At 51.0% G+C, this 16,219-nt stretch overlaps 1 protein-coding gene across 1 annotated transcript in view; it reads left to right on the top strand.

The window, feature by feature from the left end:
* Positions 1-16,219, top strand: part of LOC148595653 (scavenger receptor cysteine-rich domain-containing protein DMBT1-like) — a 28,360-nt gene that overhangs the window by 7,742 nt on the left and 4,399 nt on the right. The window contains exons 4-8 of the mRNA XM_088520001.1: positions 3,848-4,180; positions 6,249-6,554; positions 9,390-9,722; positions 11,782-12,087; positions 14,153-14,485. Of these exons, the coding sequence (XP_088376127.1) occupies positions 3,848-4,180; positions 6,249-6,554; positions 9,390-9,722; positions 11,782-12,087; positions 14,153-14,485 (1,611 nt within the window). The remainder of the gene's footprint in view (positions 1-3,847; positions 4,181-6,248; positions 6,555-9,389; positions 9,723-11,781; positions 12,088-14,152; positions 14,486-16,219) is intronic.

Raw genomic sequence — 16,219 nt, 5'->3', positions numbered from 1 at the left:
CTCTCTGTCTTCTTAAATGTGCCATTCCTGGTTGAGCACCTGAGGTCTCTTTTGTGCCAAGGAGAATAATTAGCTCCCATGTATGCGTCTGTGAGGGCAAGGCTGAGACTGGATAGCTCTCCATAGCACCAACTTTACTTCCAGTTTTGCATGGTCCTGCTGTGCCAGCTACAAGGATGATTTTGTGTTTGTGAATTGGTTCCCTCCTTCCTAAGAGCAGTGCATTCCGGCTGGCCTTATTAGATTTCAACTTGCTGATTTTTGACATTTATTTAGTTTATGAAAGTAATTTTGAATTCTCATCTTGTCCTCCAGAGAGCATGCAAATCTTGTGTTTCCTTCTGTCACTCTATCTGTCCTGTCCCAAAGTTTCAGAGGTGAAGGCTGAGGAGCTCATTATGGCATGGCAACCGTGACTGGCTATTTAACACCCACACCATCTGTTAATCCACGATGCCACATAATATGATGAACGATTACCAAGGGAAAATGGAAAGTTCTTTTGTTTTTCTTCTATAGCCTTATCTATGCAGCTATAAGTTCAGAGATGTGACTCAGTACCAGTGGCAGCGGCATTAGAAAATACAATTAAATTTGTCTACCGCTCCATCCACTAACCTTATTTTGAAAAATATATTCACATTCAAGGACTAGGACTTAACTGCCCTAATTTCTGCCAGTAGAAACTAATTGGTAAATCTTCAGCAGTATGAAGAAAAAAACTAAGGCATTTTTAATATCAGGTAAATCACAACAGATCTATTTTAAGTGAAGATGTAGAAACATATACAGAATTTTTGATCTGCTTCTTTCTCACTATTCTCATCTGAATTTAGATAGCTAAAGTCCTGTTACTAAACTTCTATTTATCGCTTTTCATATCTCTGGTGACTACTCAACACCTGGATCTACAGGTTAGTTATTTACCTTTTGTCAGTGTTATTTTTCTCTCTCTGAAATATATTTAGTAGGCTAGTAGTAGTTTAGGCCTTGATCTTGGGAAACGAGCCAAGCACACTACTGCTGACATTTCTTTACAGCCAACTTTTGCAGAACAAAATAGTAAACATTGTACTCAGATGGAAAGAGCTTTGATCATGATCAACAAAAGGAATTAAAGGAAAAGAGACCACTAGGAAACATTGCCCTCCTGAATGGATGTGCATTAGTTGGCTTTAGATGGCTGCCAGCTGAAGCAAAATGTCCCCAAATGAAAATATTGTAATCATGGACCCACCAAGAAGTAACATAGGCAGGTGTCCTTGATGCAGTTTAATGGTGCCTACAAACTCAGAATAACGGAATTATGTTGTCATCAGTGTACGTGATTTCTTTCTCTGAAAGAAAAATATACTCCATACCCATAAAACTAATTTGTATCTTCAGATCTCTAAAGGCTTTTCCTTCTGAGAGTGAGATAAATGTGTAGAATGTTCTGTAAGTACCCAGCCCTCAGAAATAAGCCTGATGTGTAGAAATATCTGTGCTACTATTCTGGGGAAATGATGCTGTGCCAGCCATCTGGTATGCTGGAGTATAAACAAGGAAGGGACAAGAAGTTCATCAGTCGTTAATTTGAACAAGAAACAAACATACCTCTTAGGCTGTAAGGCACTGCAGGAAGAGGTGGGCTCCAGGTATTTGTGGTCATCCTGTAGACTGCACTGCAATACAAATAATGGCAACGGTAAACAAAAAAAAAAAAAAAAAAAGGGAGAAATCCTTCCCTCTATTGCACACACCTAGGGTGGAGGGCAGGAGGGCACAACTGTCTGTCTGAATGAGGATCATATTTTGCAGAGGTTAGCATGTCCTGGAAAAGGACTATATTTACGCCCATTGGGCATGGCGTATATTATCAGTTGACAGAAAGATAGGCTCAAGCCTTTAATAATATCCACCTTAAAAGAGCACTCAGGTTCAGGAATGGGTTCTTTGCTATAGTCCACTACATTGTGGGCTGCCTGCTCCAGTATTCACTGTAGTGGTAACTGGCCTGAACAAAGGATTTGGCAGTGTCTCCAGGTAAAAAACTATGATGTTTGGATGAAGCTCTTGCCACAAATTGCAGGTCTGTCCCCACGACTTGCAGATAGCAAGAGCAGGTGCTGCAGTGACAATGGAGTCTACTGCAATGGCAGCTGGGGAACAGTCTGCCGTTAAGGCAGAGGCAGATCTACGAATTACTGTTTGAACTGTAATCTCACATTGTCATCACAGTAGTGATATCTCCATAAAATATAGACTGTGACTAATAGCAAATCAAATTTCCTTTCTTGTACTTAGTAGGAAATTGTTTTTAGTAACTTCCCTTAAGACTCTTTCAACTGAAATTCCAGTTCTCCAGAAACTATGTATTCTGACTGGGAACAGAGATGTCATGTGCAGTCAGAGAGCCTAGAAAGAGCATTAGAGGTTTGAGGAAAAATGTCTTGGCCTTGGAAGAGAGAGAAACGGGAAAAAAACAGTCATGGGGCTGGGGTACTCATATTTGAAAAAGCCTTTGCAACTTGCTCCATTCTGGTCATGATGCTGTTCCTGCACAGATGATTCTCAAACACCACCCCTTTCATTTATTTCACTTAATAATTGAAGAACTCTGTGGAACTTTCTCAGTAGACAACTAGCACTACTCACTTTTTTATTTCTTATCCTTCTGCAGACACAACAACTCCCTTGGTCACAACAGAGCCCATTCCAGCAGGTGAGTTCTCCCTAGCCAGTTCTGGCCAAGATAAACCACTGGAATATTTTACATAACTTAAATTATTACCTTGATGTAAGTGCTGAATAGGTAGAAATTTCAACAGAAAGGTAAGTAAATATGATGATCTTTTGTGATACTCATGACTTCTCTCAGGATTTTGTGGTTTTCACAGCAATCCTATCAGGGTAGGGCCTGTTTGCAAGAGGCAGATATGGCAGAAGTCAAAAGAGGAAGGACTGGTGTGCCCGATCCTTCCAGGTGTATGTGGCACCAGGAGAACAAGGATGGCAAGGCCCAGTCACACAGAGCTCCCTTGAGAGCACTGGGGAGTGATCAAAGGAAGACAAAGTCCCATTAGAGAAAAACTGTGCTTAAACTATTGTCTTCACAGAACTGTCACATCAGCTTTAACTGTTCACTATCCTGCAAGAGGTTGTATTTTGGCCTCTGCAGACACATACACCCATACACATGAGTGTGATCGACACTCATAAGCAGCAAAAAGACCACCAGTCAGAATATAAGAAGTCTATACCAGATATTTGAGGAGCACTATGATGAGGAGCTTTAAATGATGGTGAAGGCCTTAATAAGGCAAAACACACTGACCAGAAGGCAGTTCTGTCACCCTCCCATTTCAGTGACAGCCTCACTGCACCTTCATGTTGCATTGGCCTCACAGGTGTTGCTTAGCTTACCCCAAAACGCCTCAATCACTCACTGAAGTGTGGCTTTTACTTTCTCTAGGGCATGTCACGGAGCCCATGACAACGGAAATCACAGGTATTCTCGTTCATGAAAATATTCCCGAATGGCTCGTGGCAGGGTTGCAAGCTCTAAAGGCTGTGAGGAATATATAACCATCCTTTATAAAGGGGGAGTGTCCAATCCTCCACACACAGAGCACAACCTTAAAGACAATCTCTGCTGTAAATTTGACTCTAAATGAAGACGCACAGGGCTGCAGGTCTCTCACAGTCACAGTCAGGCCCAAAGACTCATGTGTGCCCTTTCCTTTCCCTAGGGACAGTATCTACGGAGCAGACAACAACACCAGTACCAGGTAGTTGAGGAGCGCCACCGGGAAGGCCTCTCCACAAGGGCTTCCATGTGACCACGCGTCTCCCTCTGCTTCCCCAGAAATGGCCCTGCGCCTGGTGGATGGTGATGGCTCCTGCTTGGGGCGCCTCGAGCTCTTCCACAACGGCAGCTGGGGCACCGTGTGCGACGATGGCTTTGACCTGAGGGACGCTGCGGTGGCGTGCAGGCAGCTGGGCTGCGGGGACGTCATCTCCGTCCACAGCGACGCCTTCTTTGGCGAAGGCACCGGCCCTGTGCTCCTGGACGAGCTTGCCTGTATGGGGGATGAGGCGTCACTCGCACAGTGCCCTCACCAAGGGCTGGGCATCCACGACTGCCGCCACAAGGAAGACACCGGCGTCGTCTGTGCAGGTGCTCCCAAACTCCCTTCCCATCCAAGAAACACTCGCACAAACACTTTCATCATTTACACAGCAAAACCTTCCTTTCCCCAAGAACCAACCCACCTGCTCTACCAACCACCAAGTCCCTTCTTTAAATGAAAGGCAGCTCTGGCGTCACCATCCTTATGGCTCTCCCAACCTGGGCACCTCTGGAGCAGAGGAGCTTCTTCCTTGCCCCCAGCGGGAGAGGCTGGGCTTAGCCTCATAAAGCAATCTGGCCTGAAACCAAAGCTGTGTTCATGGCACACATGGCACACACAGGGTCTTTGCCCCTACCATGGGCACACATGCTCCTCCAGCACCGTGACAGGGAATAGGGCACGATCGCTCAGCTGAAACTCCAACCTACAGGCATCTCCCAGGATTTGCAATAACTAACCCATATTACCATGTGGGGAGAGCCCAGACTGTGCTGCTGCTTCTCTTGATCAATAACTAAAAGCCATGACTGTATTTACATGATCTTTTTGACAGTTATCCTTTTCTCTCCTGACAGTCCCTGATACAACAACCACATCTACCACAACAGGTATTTACTTCTTTCCCCTCCGTGTGGCTCCCTCTGAGTCAATCAGATAGGTCTCCTCCCTGTAAGAAGAGCCGATCCGTTCTGTCCTGGGCAGCACTGAGCCACATTTCCCACTCTCACAGAGGTGGAGGGCCCTGCCCATGCTACCAGACACAGGCTCTAAAAGGCACGCAGGGAACCACCACCTCAGCTCCTGGTGCCACTCCCATGAGGGTGAACGAGAAGAGCGGGTGCCCTGCAAACGCTCTCTCTTATGCCTCGGAGGGGACACACACACTCATAGACATGGGTGTCAGCTACTCTCAAGGGCAGCCAGACCTCCAACTTGTCTACAAGAAGGCCAAAAGAGAGCCCGCTGCAAAACATGCTAAGTACAGCCCTGGGCCATCACATCTAAATTTCTATAGGAGCCTCACTACATCTTCATGGTCATGTTACACAAACCCACAGGCTTCCCTAAACATCAAATGCATCCAAGGTCACGGAGAGCGCTGACTGTGCTGCTGCTGCTCCTCTTGCTCCGTAAGCAAAAGCCACGATCAAATTTACATGATCTTTTTTAACAGTTTGTCTTTTCTCTCTTGACAGGCTCTGATTCAATGACCAGATCTCCCACAACAGGTATTTACTACTTTCCTCAATATGTGGCTGCCTCAGAGGCACTCAGATAGGTCTCCTCCCCATGATGAGTGCCGAACCACTCTGTCCAAAACAGTGCTGAGCCAAATATCCCCCTCTCACAGAGGTGGAGGGTCCTGCCCACAACACCAGGCACAGACACTCAAGGAACTTGGGGGACGGCCACACTAGCCGTCATGCCACTCCCATGAGAGAGATTGGGCGATGGTGGTGTCCTGCAAGAGATGGCCACTAGCCCTGGGTGTAGACACACACGCCCATATATATGAGTGCCATCCACACTTAAAGGCCACAAGGCCACCAGCTGCTCCACAAAAAGGCAAAAGGGAGCCTACTGCAAAACACAGTGACAAAAAGGCAACTCCCATTTCAACGGCAGCATCACTGCTCCTTCATGTTCATGTTGCGCTGGCCTCACAGACCTTGCTTTGCTTACCCCAAAATGGACCAATCACTCACTGACGATTGGCTTTTGCTTTCTCTAGGGACAGTGCCTACAGAGCCCACAACAACGGAAATCACAGGTATTCTCGTTCATGAAAATATTCCCGAATGGCTCGTGACAGGGTTGCACACTCTAAAGGCCGTGAGGAATCTGTAACCATCCTTTATAAAGGGGGAGCGTCCAATCCTCCACACACAAAGCACAACCTTAAAGGCAATCTCTGCTGTAAATTTGGCTCTAAATGAAGACGCGCAGGGCATCAGGTCTCTCTCACACTCACAGTCAGGCCCAAAGACTCAAGTGTGCCTTTTCCTTTCCCTAGGGACAGTGTCTACGGAGCAGACGACAACACCAGTACCAGGTAGTTGAGGAGCGCCACCGGGAAGGCCGCTCCACAAGGGCCTCCACATGACCACAGGTCTCTCTCTGCTTCCCCAGAAATGGCCCTGCGCCTGGTAGACGGTGATGGCCCCTGCTTGGGGCGCCTCGAGCTCTTCCACAACGGCAGCTGGGGCACCGTGTGCGATGACGGCTTTGACCTGAGGGACGCTGCGGTGGCGTGCAGGCAGCTGGGCTGCGGGGACGTCATCTCCATCCACAGCGATGCCTTCTTTGGAGAAGGCGCCGGCCCTGTGCTCCTGGACGAGCTCGCCTGCACGGGGAACGAAGTGTCGCTCGCACAGTGCCCTCACCAAGGGCTGGGCATCCACGACTGCCGCCACAAGGAAGACGCCGGCGTCGTCTGTGCAGGTGCTCCCAAACTCCCCTCCCATCCAAGCCACACTCGCACAAACACTTTCATCGTTTACACAACAAAACCTTCCTTTCTCCAAGAACCAACCCACCCGCTCTACCAACCTCCATGTCCTTTCTTTAACTGAAAACCAGCTCTAGGGCCATCATCCCCCCAACTTTCCTCACCCGGGCACCCCCTTGGAGCTGAGGAGCTTCTTCCCTGCACACAGCAGCAGAGGTTGGGCTCATTGGGATGGAGGAAACAGGCCTGAAACCAAAGCTGTGTTCATGGCACTGGCGTCTTTGCCCTGCCGTGGGCACACATACTCCTCCAGCACTGTGACAGGGAACAGGACACGATCGCTCAGCTGAAATACCAACCTAAAGGCATCGCCCAGGTTTCACAACAACTAACTCACCTTACCATTGGGGATACCATTGGTAATCGATCTTACCATTTCACAGCAACAACCCCATCTGCTGCAGCATCTCCTGATCCATAACCAAAAGCCACATTTCAATTCACATGAATTTTTGACAATTCTTCTTTTCTCTCCTGACAGTCCCTGATTCGATGACCACATCTCCCACAACAGGTATTTATTTTTTTCCCTTCCATGTGGCTGCCTCAGAGTCACTCAAACAGGTCTCCTCCCGATAACGAGTGCCGTTCCCCTCTGCCCCGAGCAGCACTGAGCCAAGATTCCCACTCCCACAGAGGTGGGGGCCCTGCCCGCACCACCAGACACAGGCACTCAAGGGAACAACCACCTCAGCTCCTGGTGCAACTCCTATTTAGGGTGAACGAGGAATGCTGGTGTCCTGCAACACCTCTCTGTTTGGCCTGGAAGTAGACACGCACACTCATAGACACGAGTGCAATGCACTCTCAAGGGCAGCCAGAAATCCAGCTTGTCTACAAGAAGGCCAAAAGAGGGCCTACTGCAAAGTACAGCCCTGGGCCATCACAGCCTAATTTCTCTAGGAGCCTCACTACAACTTCATGCTCATCTTGCACCAACCCACAGCCTTTCCCCAGGCATCACTAAACATCAAATGTATCCAAGTTCACGGAGAGCCTTCATAGAATCATAGAATCATAGAATGCTTAGGGTTGGAAGGGACCTCTAGAGATCATCTAGTCCAACCCCCCTGCATACACAGGGACACCTAGAGCACGTGGCACAGGACTGCATCCAAGCGGGTTTTGAAGATCTCCAGAGAAGGAGACTCTACAACCTCTCTGAGCAGCCTGTTCCAGTGCTCTGTCACCCTCACTGTTAAGAAATTTTTCCTTAAGTTCCTATGGAATTTTTGATGTTTCAGTTTCCGGCCATTTCCTCTAGTCCTATCAGTGGCCACCACTGAAAAGAGACCATCCCCGTCCTCTGCACTCCCTCCCTTGAGGTATTTATATACACTGATTAGATCCCCTCTCAGCCTTCTCTTCTCCAGGCTGAACAGGCCCAGCTCCCTCAGCCTCTCCTCATAGGGCAGATGTTCCAGGCCCCTGATCATCCTTGTAGCCCTGCGCTGGACTCTCTCCAGCAGCTCCACATCCCTCTTGTACTGTGGAGCCCAGAACTGGACACAGTACTCCAGATGCGGCCTCACCAGGGCTGAGTAGAGGGGCAGGATCACCTCCCTCGACCTGCTGGAGATGCTCTTCTTAATGCAGCCCAGGATTCCATTGGCCTTCTTGGCCACGAGGGCACACTGCTGCCTCATGGTCAACTTATCATCCACCATGACACCAAGGTCTTTCTCTGCAGAGCTGCTCTCCACAAGGTCGGTCCCCAGCCTGTACTGGTGTCTGGAACTTGACTGTGCCTTGACTGTGCTGTTGCTCCTCTGGAACCAAAATTGAAAGCCATGATCAAGATTACATGATCTGTATGACAGTTCTTCTTTCCTCTTCTGACAGGCCTCGAGTCGACGACTAGATCTGCCACAACAGGTATTTACTACTTTACTCTCCAGATCTCCATCTCAGGGTCAATTATATCAGTCTCCTCTAACTGGGGACTGTGGATCTGCTCTGCCCTGAACAGAGCAGAGCCAAATTTCCCCCTCTCAAAGAGGTGGAGGGCTCTGCACACAGCACCAGACACAGGCACTCAAGGTACTTGGGCAAAGGCCACATGAGCTCCTGGTTCCACTCCCATGAGGGAGACTGGGGGATGCCGGTGACCTGAGAGAGCTCCCATTTTCGCCCGTGTATGGTCACACACGCTCGTACATATGAGAGTCATCCACCCTGAAAGGCAGCAAGGCCACCAGCTGCTCCACAAGAAGGTAAAATCCAGTGACTAAAGGCCAGCTCCATCAACCTCCTATTCCAATTGGAGCCTCTCTGCACCTTCAGGTTCATGTTGCCCTGGCCTCACAGACCTTGCTTAGCTTACCCCAAAATGGCCCAATCACTCACTGAAGCGTGGCTTTTGCTTTCTCTAGGGTTGGTGCCTACGGAGCCCACGACAACGGAAATCACAGGTATTTTCGTTCATGAAAATATTCCCGAATGGCTCGTGGCAGGGTTGCACACTCTAAAGGCCGTGAGGAATCTGTAACCATCCTTTATAAAGGGGGGGTGTCCAACCCTCCACACACGAAGCACAGCCTTAAAGGCAATCTCTGCTGTAAATTTGGCTCTAAATGAAGACGCACAGGGCAGCAGGTCTCTCACAGTCACAGTCAGACCCAAAGACTCAAGTGTGCCTTTTCCTTTCCCTAGGGACAGTGTCTACGGAGCAGAGGACAACACCTGTACCAGGTAGTTGAGGAGCACCACCAGGAAGGCCGCTTCACAAGGGCCTCCACGTGACCAAGCGTCTTCCTCTGCTTCCCCAGAAATAGCCCTGCGCCTGGTGGACGGGAATGGCTCCTGCTTGGGACGCCTCGAGCTCTTCCACAACGGCAGCTGGGGCACCGTGTGCGACGATGGCTTTGACCTGAGGGACGCTGAGGTGGCGTGCAGGCAGCTGGGCTGCGGGGACGTCATCTCCATCCACAGCGATGCCTTCTTTGGAGAAGGCGCCGGCCCTGTGCTCCTGGACGAGCTCGCCTGTGCAGGGGATGAGGCGTCGCTCGCACAGTGCCCTCACCAAGGGCTGGGCATCCACGACTGCCGCCACAAGGAAGACGCCGGCGTCGTCTGTGCAGGTGCTCCCAAACTCCCTTCCCATCCAAGCCATGCTCGCACAAACACTTTCATCACTTACACAGCAAAACCTTCCTTTCCCCAAGAACCAACCCACCTGCTCTACCAACCACCAAGTCCCTTCTTTAACTGAAAGGCAGCTCTGGCGCCACCATCCTTATGGCTCTCCCCACCCGGGCACCTCTGGAGCAGAGGAGCTTCTTCCTTGCCCCCAGCGGGAGAGGTTGGGCTTAGTCTCATAAAGCAACCAGGCTTGAAACCAAAGCTGTGTTCATGGCACACATGGCACACACCGGGTCTTTGCCCCTACCATGGGCACACATGCTCCTCCAGCACCGTGACAGGGAATAGGGCACGATCGCTCAGCTGAAACTCCAACCTACAGGCATCTCCCAGGATTTGCAACAACTAACCCATCTTACCATCTGGGGAGAGCCCAGACTGTGCTGCTGCTTCCCTTGATCAATAACCAAAAGCCATGACTGTATTTACATGATCTTTTTGACAGTTATCCTTTTCTCTCCTGACAGTCCCTGATACAACAACAACATCTACCACAACAGGTATTTACTTCTTTCCCCTCCGTGTGGCTCCCTCTGAGTCAATCAGATAGGTCTCCTCCCCGTAACAAGAGCCGATCCGTTCTGTCCTGGGCAGCACTGAGCCACATTTCCCACTCTCACAGAGGTGGAGGACCGTGCCCACACCACCAGACACAGGCTCTAAAAGGCACGCAGGGAACCACCACCTCAGCTCCTGGTGCCACTCCCATGAGGGTGAACGAGAAATGCTGGAGCCCTGCAAACGCTCTCTCTTTGGCCTCGGAGTAGACACACACACTCATAGACATGGGTGTCATCTACTCTCAAGGGCAGCCAGACCTCGAACTTGTCTACAAGAAGGCCAAAAGGGAGCCCGCTGCAAAACATGCTAAGTACAGCCCTGGGCCATCACATCTAAATTTCAATAGGAGCCTCACTACATCTTCATGGTCATGCTACACCAACTCACAGGCTTCCCTAAACCTCAAATGCATCCAAGGTCACGGAAAGCCCTGACTGTGCTGCTGCTGCTCCTCCTGCTCCGTAAGCAAAAGCCACGATCAAATTTACATGATCTTTTTTAACAGTTTGTCTTTTCTCTCTTGACAGGCTCTGATTCAATGACCACATCTCCCACAACAGGTATTTACTACTTTCCTCAATATGTGGCTGCCTCAGAGGCACTCCGATAGGTCTCCTCCCCATGATGAGTGCCAATCCGCTCTGTCCCAAACAGTGCTGAGCCAAATATCCCCCTCTCACAGAGGTAGATGGTCCTGCCCACAACACCAGGCACAGACACTCAAGGAACTTGGGGGACGGCCACACTAGCCGTCATGCCACTCCCATGAGGGAGATTGGGCGATGCTGGTGTCCTGCAAGAGATGGCCGCTAGTCCTGGGTGTAGACACACACGCCCATATATATGAGTGCCATCCACACTTAAAGGCCACAAGGCCACCAGCTGCTCCACAAAAAGGCAAAAGGGAGCCTACTGCAAAACACAGTGACTAAAGGGCAGCTCCCATTTCAATGCCAGCCTTACTGCCCCTTCATGTTCATGTTGCCCTGGCCTCACAGACCTTGCTTTGCTTACCCCAAAATGGCCCAATCACTCACTGACGTGTGGCTTTTGCTTTCTCTAGAGACAGTGCCCACGACAACGGAAATCACAGGTATTTTCGTTCATGAAAATATTCTCGAATGGCTCGTGGCAGGGTTGCATGGTCTAAAGCCCATGAGGAATCTGTAACCATCCTTTATAAAGGGGGAGTGTCCAATCCTCGACACACAAAGCACAACCTTAAAGACAATCTCTGCTGTAAATTTGGCTCTAAATTAAGACACGCAGGGCAGCAGCTCTCTCTCACACTCACAGTCAGGTCCAAAGACTCAAGTGTGCCTTTTCCTTTCCCTAGGGACAGTGTCTACGGAGCAGAGGACAACACCAGTACCAGGTAGTTGAGGAGCACCACCGGGAAGGCCGCTCCACAAGGGCCTCCGCATGACCACGCATCTCCCTCTGCTTCCCCAGAAATGGCCCTGCGCCTGGTGGACGGGAATGGCTCCTGCTTGGGGCGCCTCGAGCTCTTCCACAACGGCAGCTGGGGCACCGTGTGTGACGATGGCTTTGACCTGAGGGACGCTGCGGTGGCGTGCAGGCAGCTGGGCTGCGGGAACGTCATCTCCATCCACAGCGATGCCTTCTTTGGCGAAGGCGCCGGCCCTGTGCTCCTGGACGGGCTCGCCTGTGCAGGGGATGAGGCGTCGCTCGCACAGTGCCCTCACCAAGGGCTGGGCATCCACGACTGCCACCACAAGGAAGACGCCGGCGTCGTCTGTGCAGGTGCTCCCAAACTCCCTTCCCATCCAAGCCATGCTCGCACAAACACTTTCATCACTTACACAGCAAAACCTTCCTTTCCCCAAGAACCAACCCACCTGCTCTACCAACCACCAAGTCCCTTCTTTAACTGAAAGGCAGCTCTGGCGCCACCATCCTTATGGCTCTCCCCACCCGGGCACCTCTGGAGCAGAGGAGCTTCTTCCTTGCCCCCAGCGGGAGAGGTTGGGCTTAGTCTCATAAAGCAACCAGGCTTGAAACCAAAGCTGTGTTCATGGCACACACAGGGTCTTTGCCCCTACCATGGGCACACATGCTCCTCCAGCACCGTGACAGGGAATAGGGCACGATCGCTCAGCTGAAACTCCAACCTACAGGCATCTCCCAGGATTTGCAACAACTAACCCATCTTACCATCTGGGGAGAGCCCAGACTGTGCTGCTGCTTCCCTTGATCAATAACCAAAAGCCATGACTGTATTTACATGATCTTTTTGACAGTTATCCTTTTCTCTCCTGACAGTCCCTGATACAACAACCACATCTACCACAACAGGTATTTACTTCTTTCCCCTCCGTGTGGCTCCCTCTGAGTCAATCAGATAGGTCTCCTCCCCGTAACAAGAGCCGATCCGTTCTGTCATGGGCAGTGCTGAGCCACATTTCCCACTCTCACAGAGGTGGAGGACCGTGCCCACACCACCAGACACAGTCTCTAAAAGGCACGCAGGGAACCACCACCTCAGCTCCTGGTGCCACTCCCATGAGGGTGAACGAGAAATGCTGGAGCCCTGCAAACGCTCTCTCTTTGGCCTCGGAGTAGGCACACACACTCATAGACATGGGTGTCATCTACTCTCAAGGGCAGCCAGACCTCGAACTTGTCTACAAGAAGGCCAAAAGGGAGCCCGCTGCAAAACATGCTAAGTACAGCCCTGGGCCATCACATCTAAATTTCAATAGGAGCCTCACTACATCTTCATGGTCATGCTACACCAACTCACAGGCTTCCCTAAACCTCAAATGCATCCAAGGTCACGGAAAGCCCTGACTGTGCTGCTGCTGCTCCTCCTGCTCCGTAAGCAAAAGCCACGATCAAATTTACATGATCTTTTTTAACAGTTTGTCTTTTCTCTCTTGACAGGCTCTGATTCAATGACCACATCTCCCACAACAGGTATTTACTACTTTCCTCAATATGTGGCTGCCTCAGAGGCACTCCGATAGGTCTCCTCCCCATGATGAGTGCCAATCCGCTCTGTCCCAAACAGTGCTGAGCCAAATATCCCCCTCTCACAGAGGTAGATGGTCCTGCCCACAACACCAGGCACAGACACTCAAGGAACTTGGGGGACGGCCACACTAGCCGTCATGCCACTCCCATGAGGGAGATTGGGCGATGCTGGTGTCCTGCAAGAGATGGCCGCTAGTCCTGGGTGTAGACACACACGCCCATATATATGAGTGCCATCCACACTTAAAGGCCACAAGGCCACCAGCTGCTCCACAAAAAGGCAAAAGGGAGCCTACTGCAAAACACAGTGACTAAAGGGCAGCTCCCATTTCAATGCCAGCCTTACTGCCCCTTCATGTTCATGTTGCCCTGGCCTCACAGACCTTGCTTTGCTTACCCCAAAATGGCCCAATCACTCACTGACGTGTGGCTTTTGCTTTCTCTAGAGACAGTGCCCACGACAACGGAAATCACAGGTATTTTCGTTCATGAAAATATTCTCGAATGGCTCGTGGCAGGGTTGCATGGTCTAAAGCCCATGAGGAATCTGTAACCATCCTTTATAAAGGGGGAGTGTCCAATCCTCGACACACAAAGCACAACCTTAAAGACAATCTCTGCTGTAAATTTGGCTCTAAATTAAGACACGCAGGGCAGCAGCTCTCTCTCACACTCACAGTCAGGTCCAAAGACTCAAGTGTGCCTTTTCCTTTCCCTAGGGACAGTGTCTACGGAGCAGAGGACAACACCAGTACCAGGTAGTTGAGGAGCACCACCGGGAAGGCCGCTCCACAAGGGCCTCCGCATGACCACGCATCTCCCTCTGCTTCCCCAGAAATGGCCCTGCGCCTGGTGGACGGGAATGGCTCCTGCTTGGGGCGCCTCGAGCTCTTCCACAACGGCAGCTGGGGCACCGTGTGTGACGATGGCTTTGACCTGAGGGACGCTGCGGTGGCGTGCAGGCAGCTGGGCTGCGGGAACGTCATCTCCATCCACAGCGATGCCTTCTTTGGCGAAGGCGCCGGCCCTGTGCTCCTGGACGGGCTCGCCTGTGCAGGGGATGAGGCGTCGCTCGCACAGTGCCCTCACCAAGGGCTGGGCATCCACGACTGCCACCACAAGGAAGACGCCGGCGTCGTCTGTGCAGGTGCTCCCAAACTCCCTTCCCATCCAAGCCATGCTCGCACAAACACTTTCATCACTTACACAGCAAAACCTTCCTTTCCCCAAGAACCAACCCACCTGCTCTACCAACCACCAAGTCCCTTCTTTAACTGAAAGGCAGCTCTGGCGCCACCATCCTTATGGCTCTCCCCACCCGGGCACCTCTGGAGCAGAGGAGCTTCTTCCTTGCCCCCAGCGGGAGAGGTTGGGCTTAGTCTCATAAAGCAACCAGGCTTGAAACCAAAGCTGTGTTCATGGCACACACAGGGTCTTTGCCCCTACCATGGGCACACATGCTCCTCCAGCACCGTGACAGGGAATAGGGCACGATCGCTCAGCTGAAACTCCAACCTACAGGCATCTCCCAGGATTTGCAACAACTAACCCATCTTACCATCTGGGGAGAGCCCAGACTGTGCTGCTGCTTCCCTTGATCAATAACCAAAAGCCATGACTGTATTTACATGATCTTTTTGACAGTTATCCTTTTCTCTCCTGACAGTCCCTGATACAACAACCACATCTACCACAACAGGTATTTACTTCTTTCCCCTCCGTGTGGCTCCCTCTGAGTCAATCAGATAGGTCTCCTCCCCGTAACAAGAGCCGATCCGTTCTGTCATGGGCAGTGCTGAGCCACATTTCCCACTCTCACAGAGGTGGAGGACCGTGCCCACACCACCAGACACAGTCTCTAAAAGGCACGCAGGGAACCACCACCTCAGCTCCTGGTGCCACTCCCATGAGGGTGAACGAGAAATGCTGGAGCCCTGCAAACGCTCTCTCTTTGGCCTCGGAGTAGGCACACACACTCATAGACATGGGTGTCATCTACTCTCAAGGGCAGCCAGACCTCGAACTTGTCTACAAGAAGGCCAAAAGGGAGCCCGCTGCAAAACATGCTAAGTACAGCCCTGGGCCATCACATCTAAATTTCAATAGGAGCCTCACTACATCTTCATGGTCATGTTACACAAACCCACAGGCTTCCCTAAACATCAAATGCATCCAAGGTCACGGAGAGCGCTGACTGTGCTGCTGCTGCTCCTCCTGCTCCGTAAGCAAAAGCCACGATCAAATTTACGTGATCTTTTTTAACAGTTTGTCTTTTCTCTCTTGACAGGCTCTGATTCAACGACCACATCTCCCACAACAGGTATTTACTACTTTCCTCAATATGTGGCTGCCTCAGAGGCACTCCGATAGGTCTCCTCCCCATGATGAGCGCCAATCCGCTCTGTCCCAAACAGTGCTGAGCCAAATATCCCCCTCTCACAGAGGTAGAGGGTCCTGCCCACAACACCAGGCACAGACACTCAAGGAACTTGGGGAATGGACACACTAGCCGTCATGCCACTCCTATGAGGGAGATTGGGCGATGCTGGTGTCCTGCAAGAGATGGCCACTAGTCCTGGGTGTAGACACACACGCCCATATATATGAGTGCCATCCACACTTAAAGGCCACAAGGCCACCAGCTGCTCCACAAAAAGGCAAAAGGGAGCCTACTGCAAAACACAGTGACTAAAGGGCAGCTCCCATTTCAATGCCAGCCTCACTGCCCCTTCATGTTCATGTTGCCCTGGCCTCACAGACCTTGTTACCTTACCTCAAAATGGCCCAATCACTCACTGAAGCATGGCTTTTGCTTTCTCTTGGGACAGTGCCTACGGAGCCCACGACAACGGAAATCACAGGTATTCTCGTTCATGAAAATATTCCCGAATGGCCCGTGGCA

The sequence above is a fragment of the Tinamus guttatus genome, unplaced genomic scaffold, assembly GCF_059628265.1.
Source record: "Tinamus guttatus ecotype Peru unplaced genomic scaffold, ASM5962826v1 Tinamus_guttatus_pri_ptg000079l, whole genome shotgun sequence".
Lineage (NCBI taxonomy): Eukaryota > Metazoa > Chordata > Aves > Tinamiformes > Tinamidae > Tinamus > Tinamus guttatus.
The sequence above is the reverse complement of the archived record's forward strand: the minus strand, read 5'-3'. Positions and strand labels throughout refer to the sequence as shown.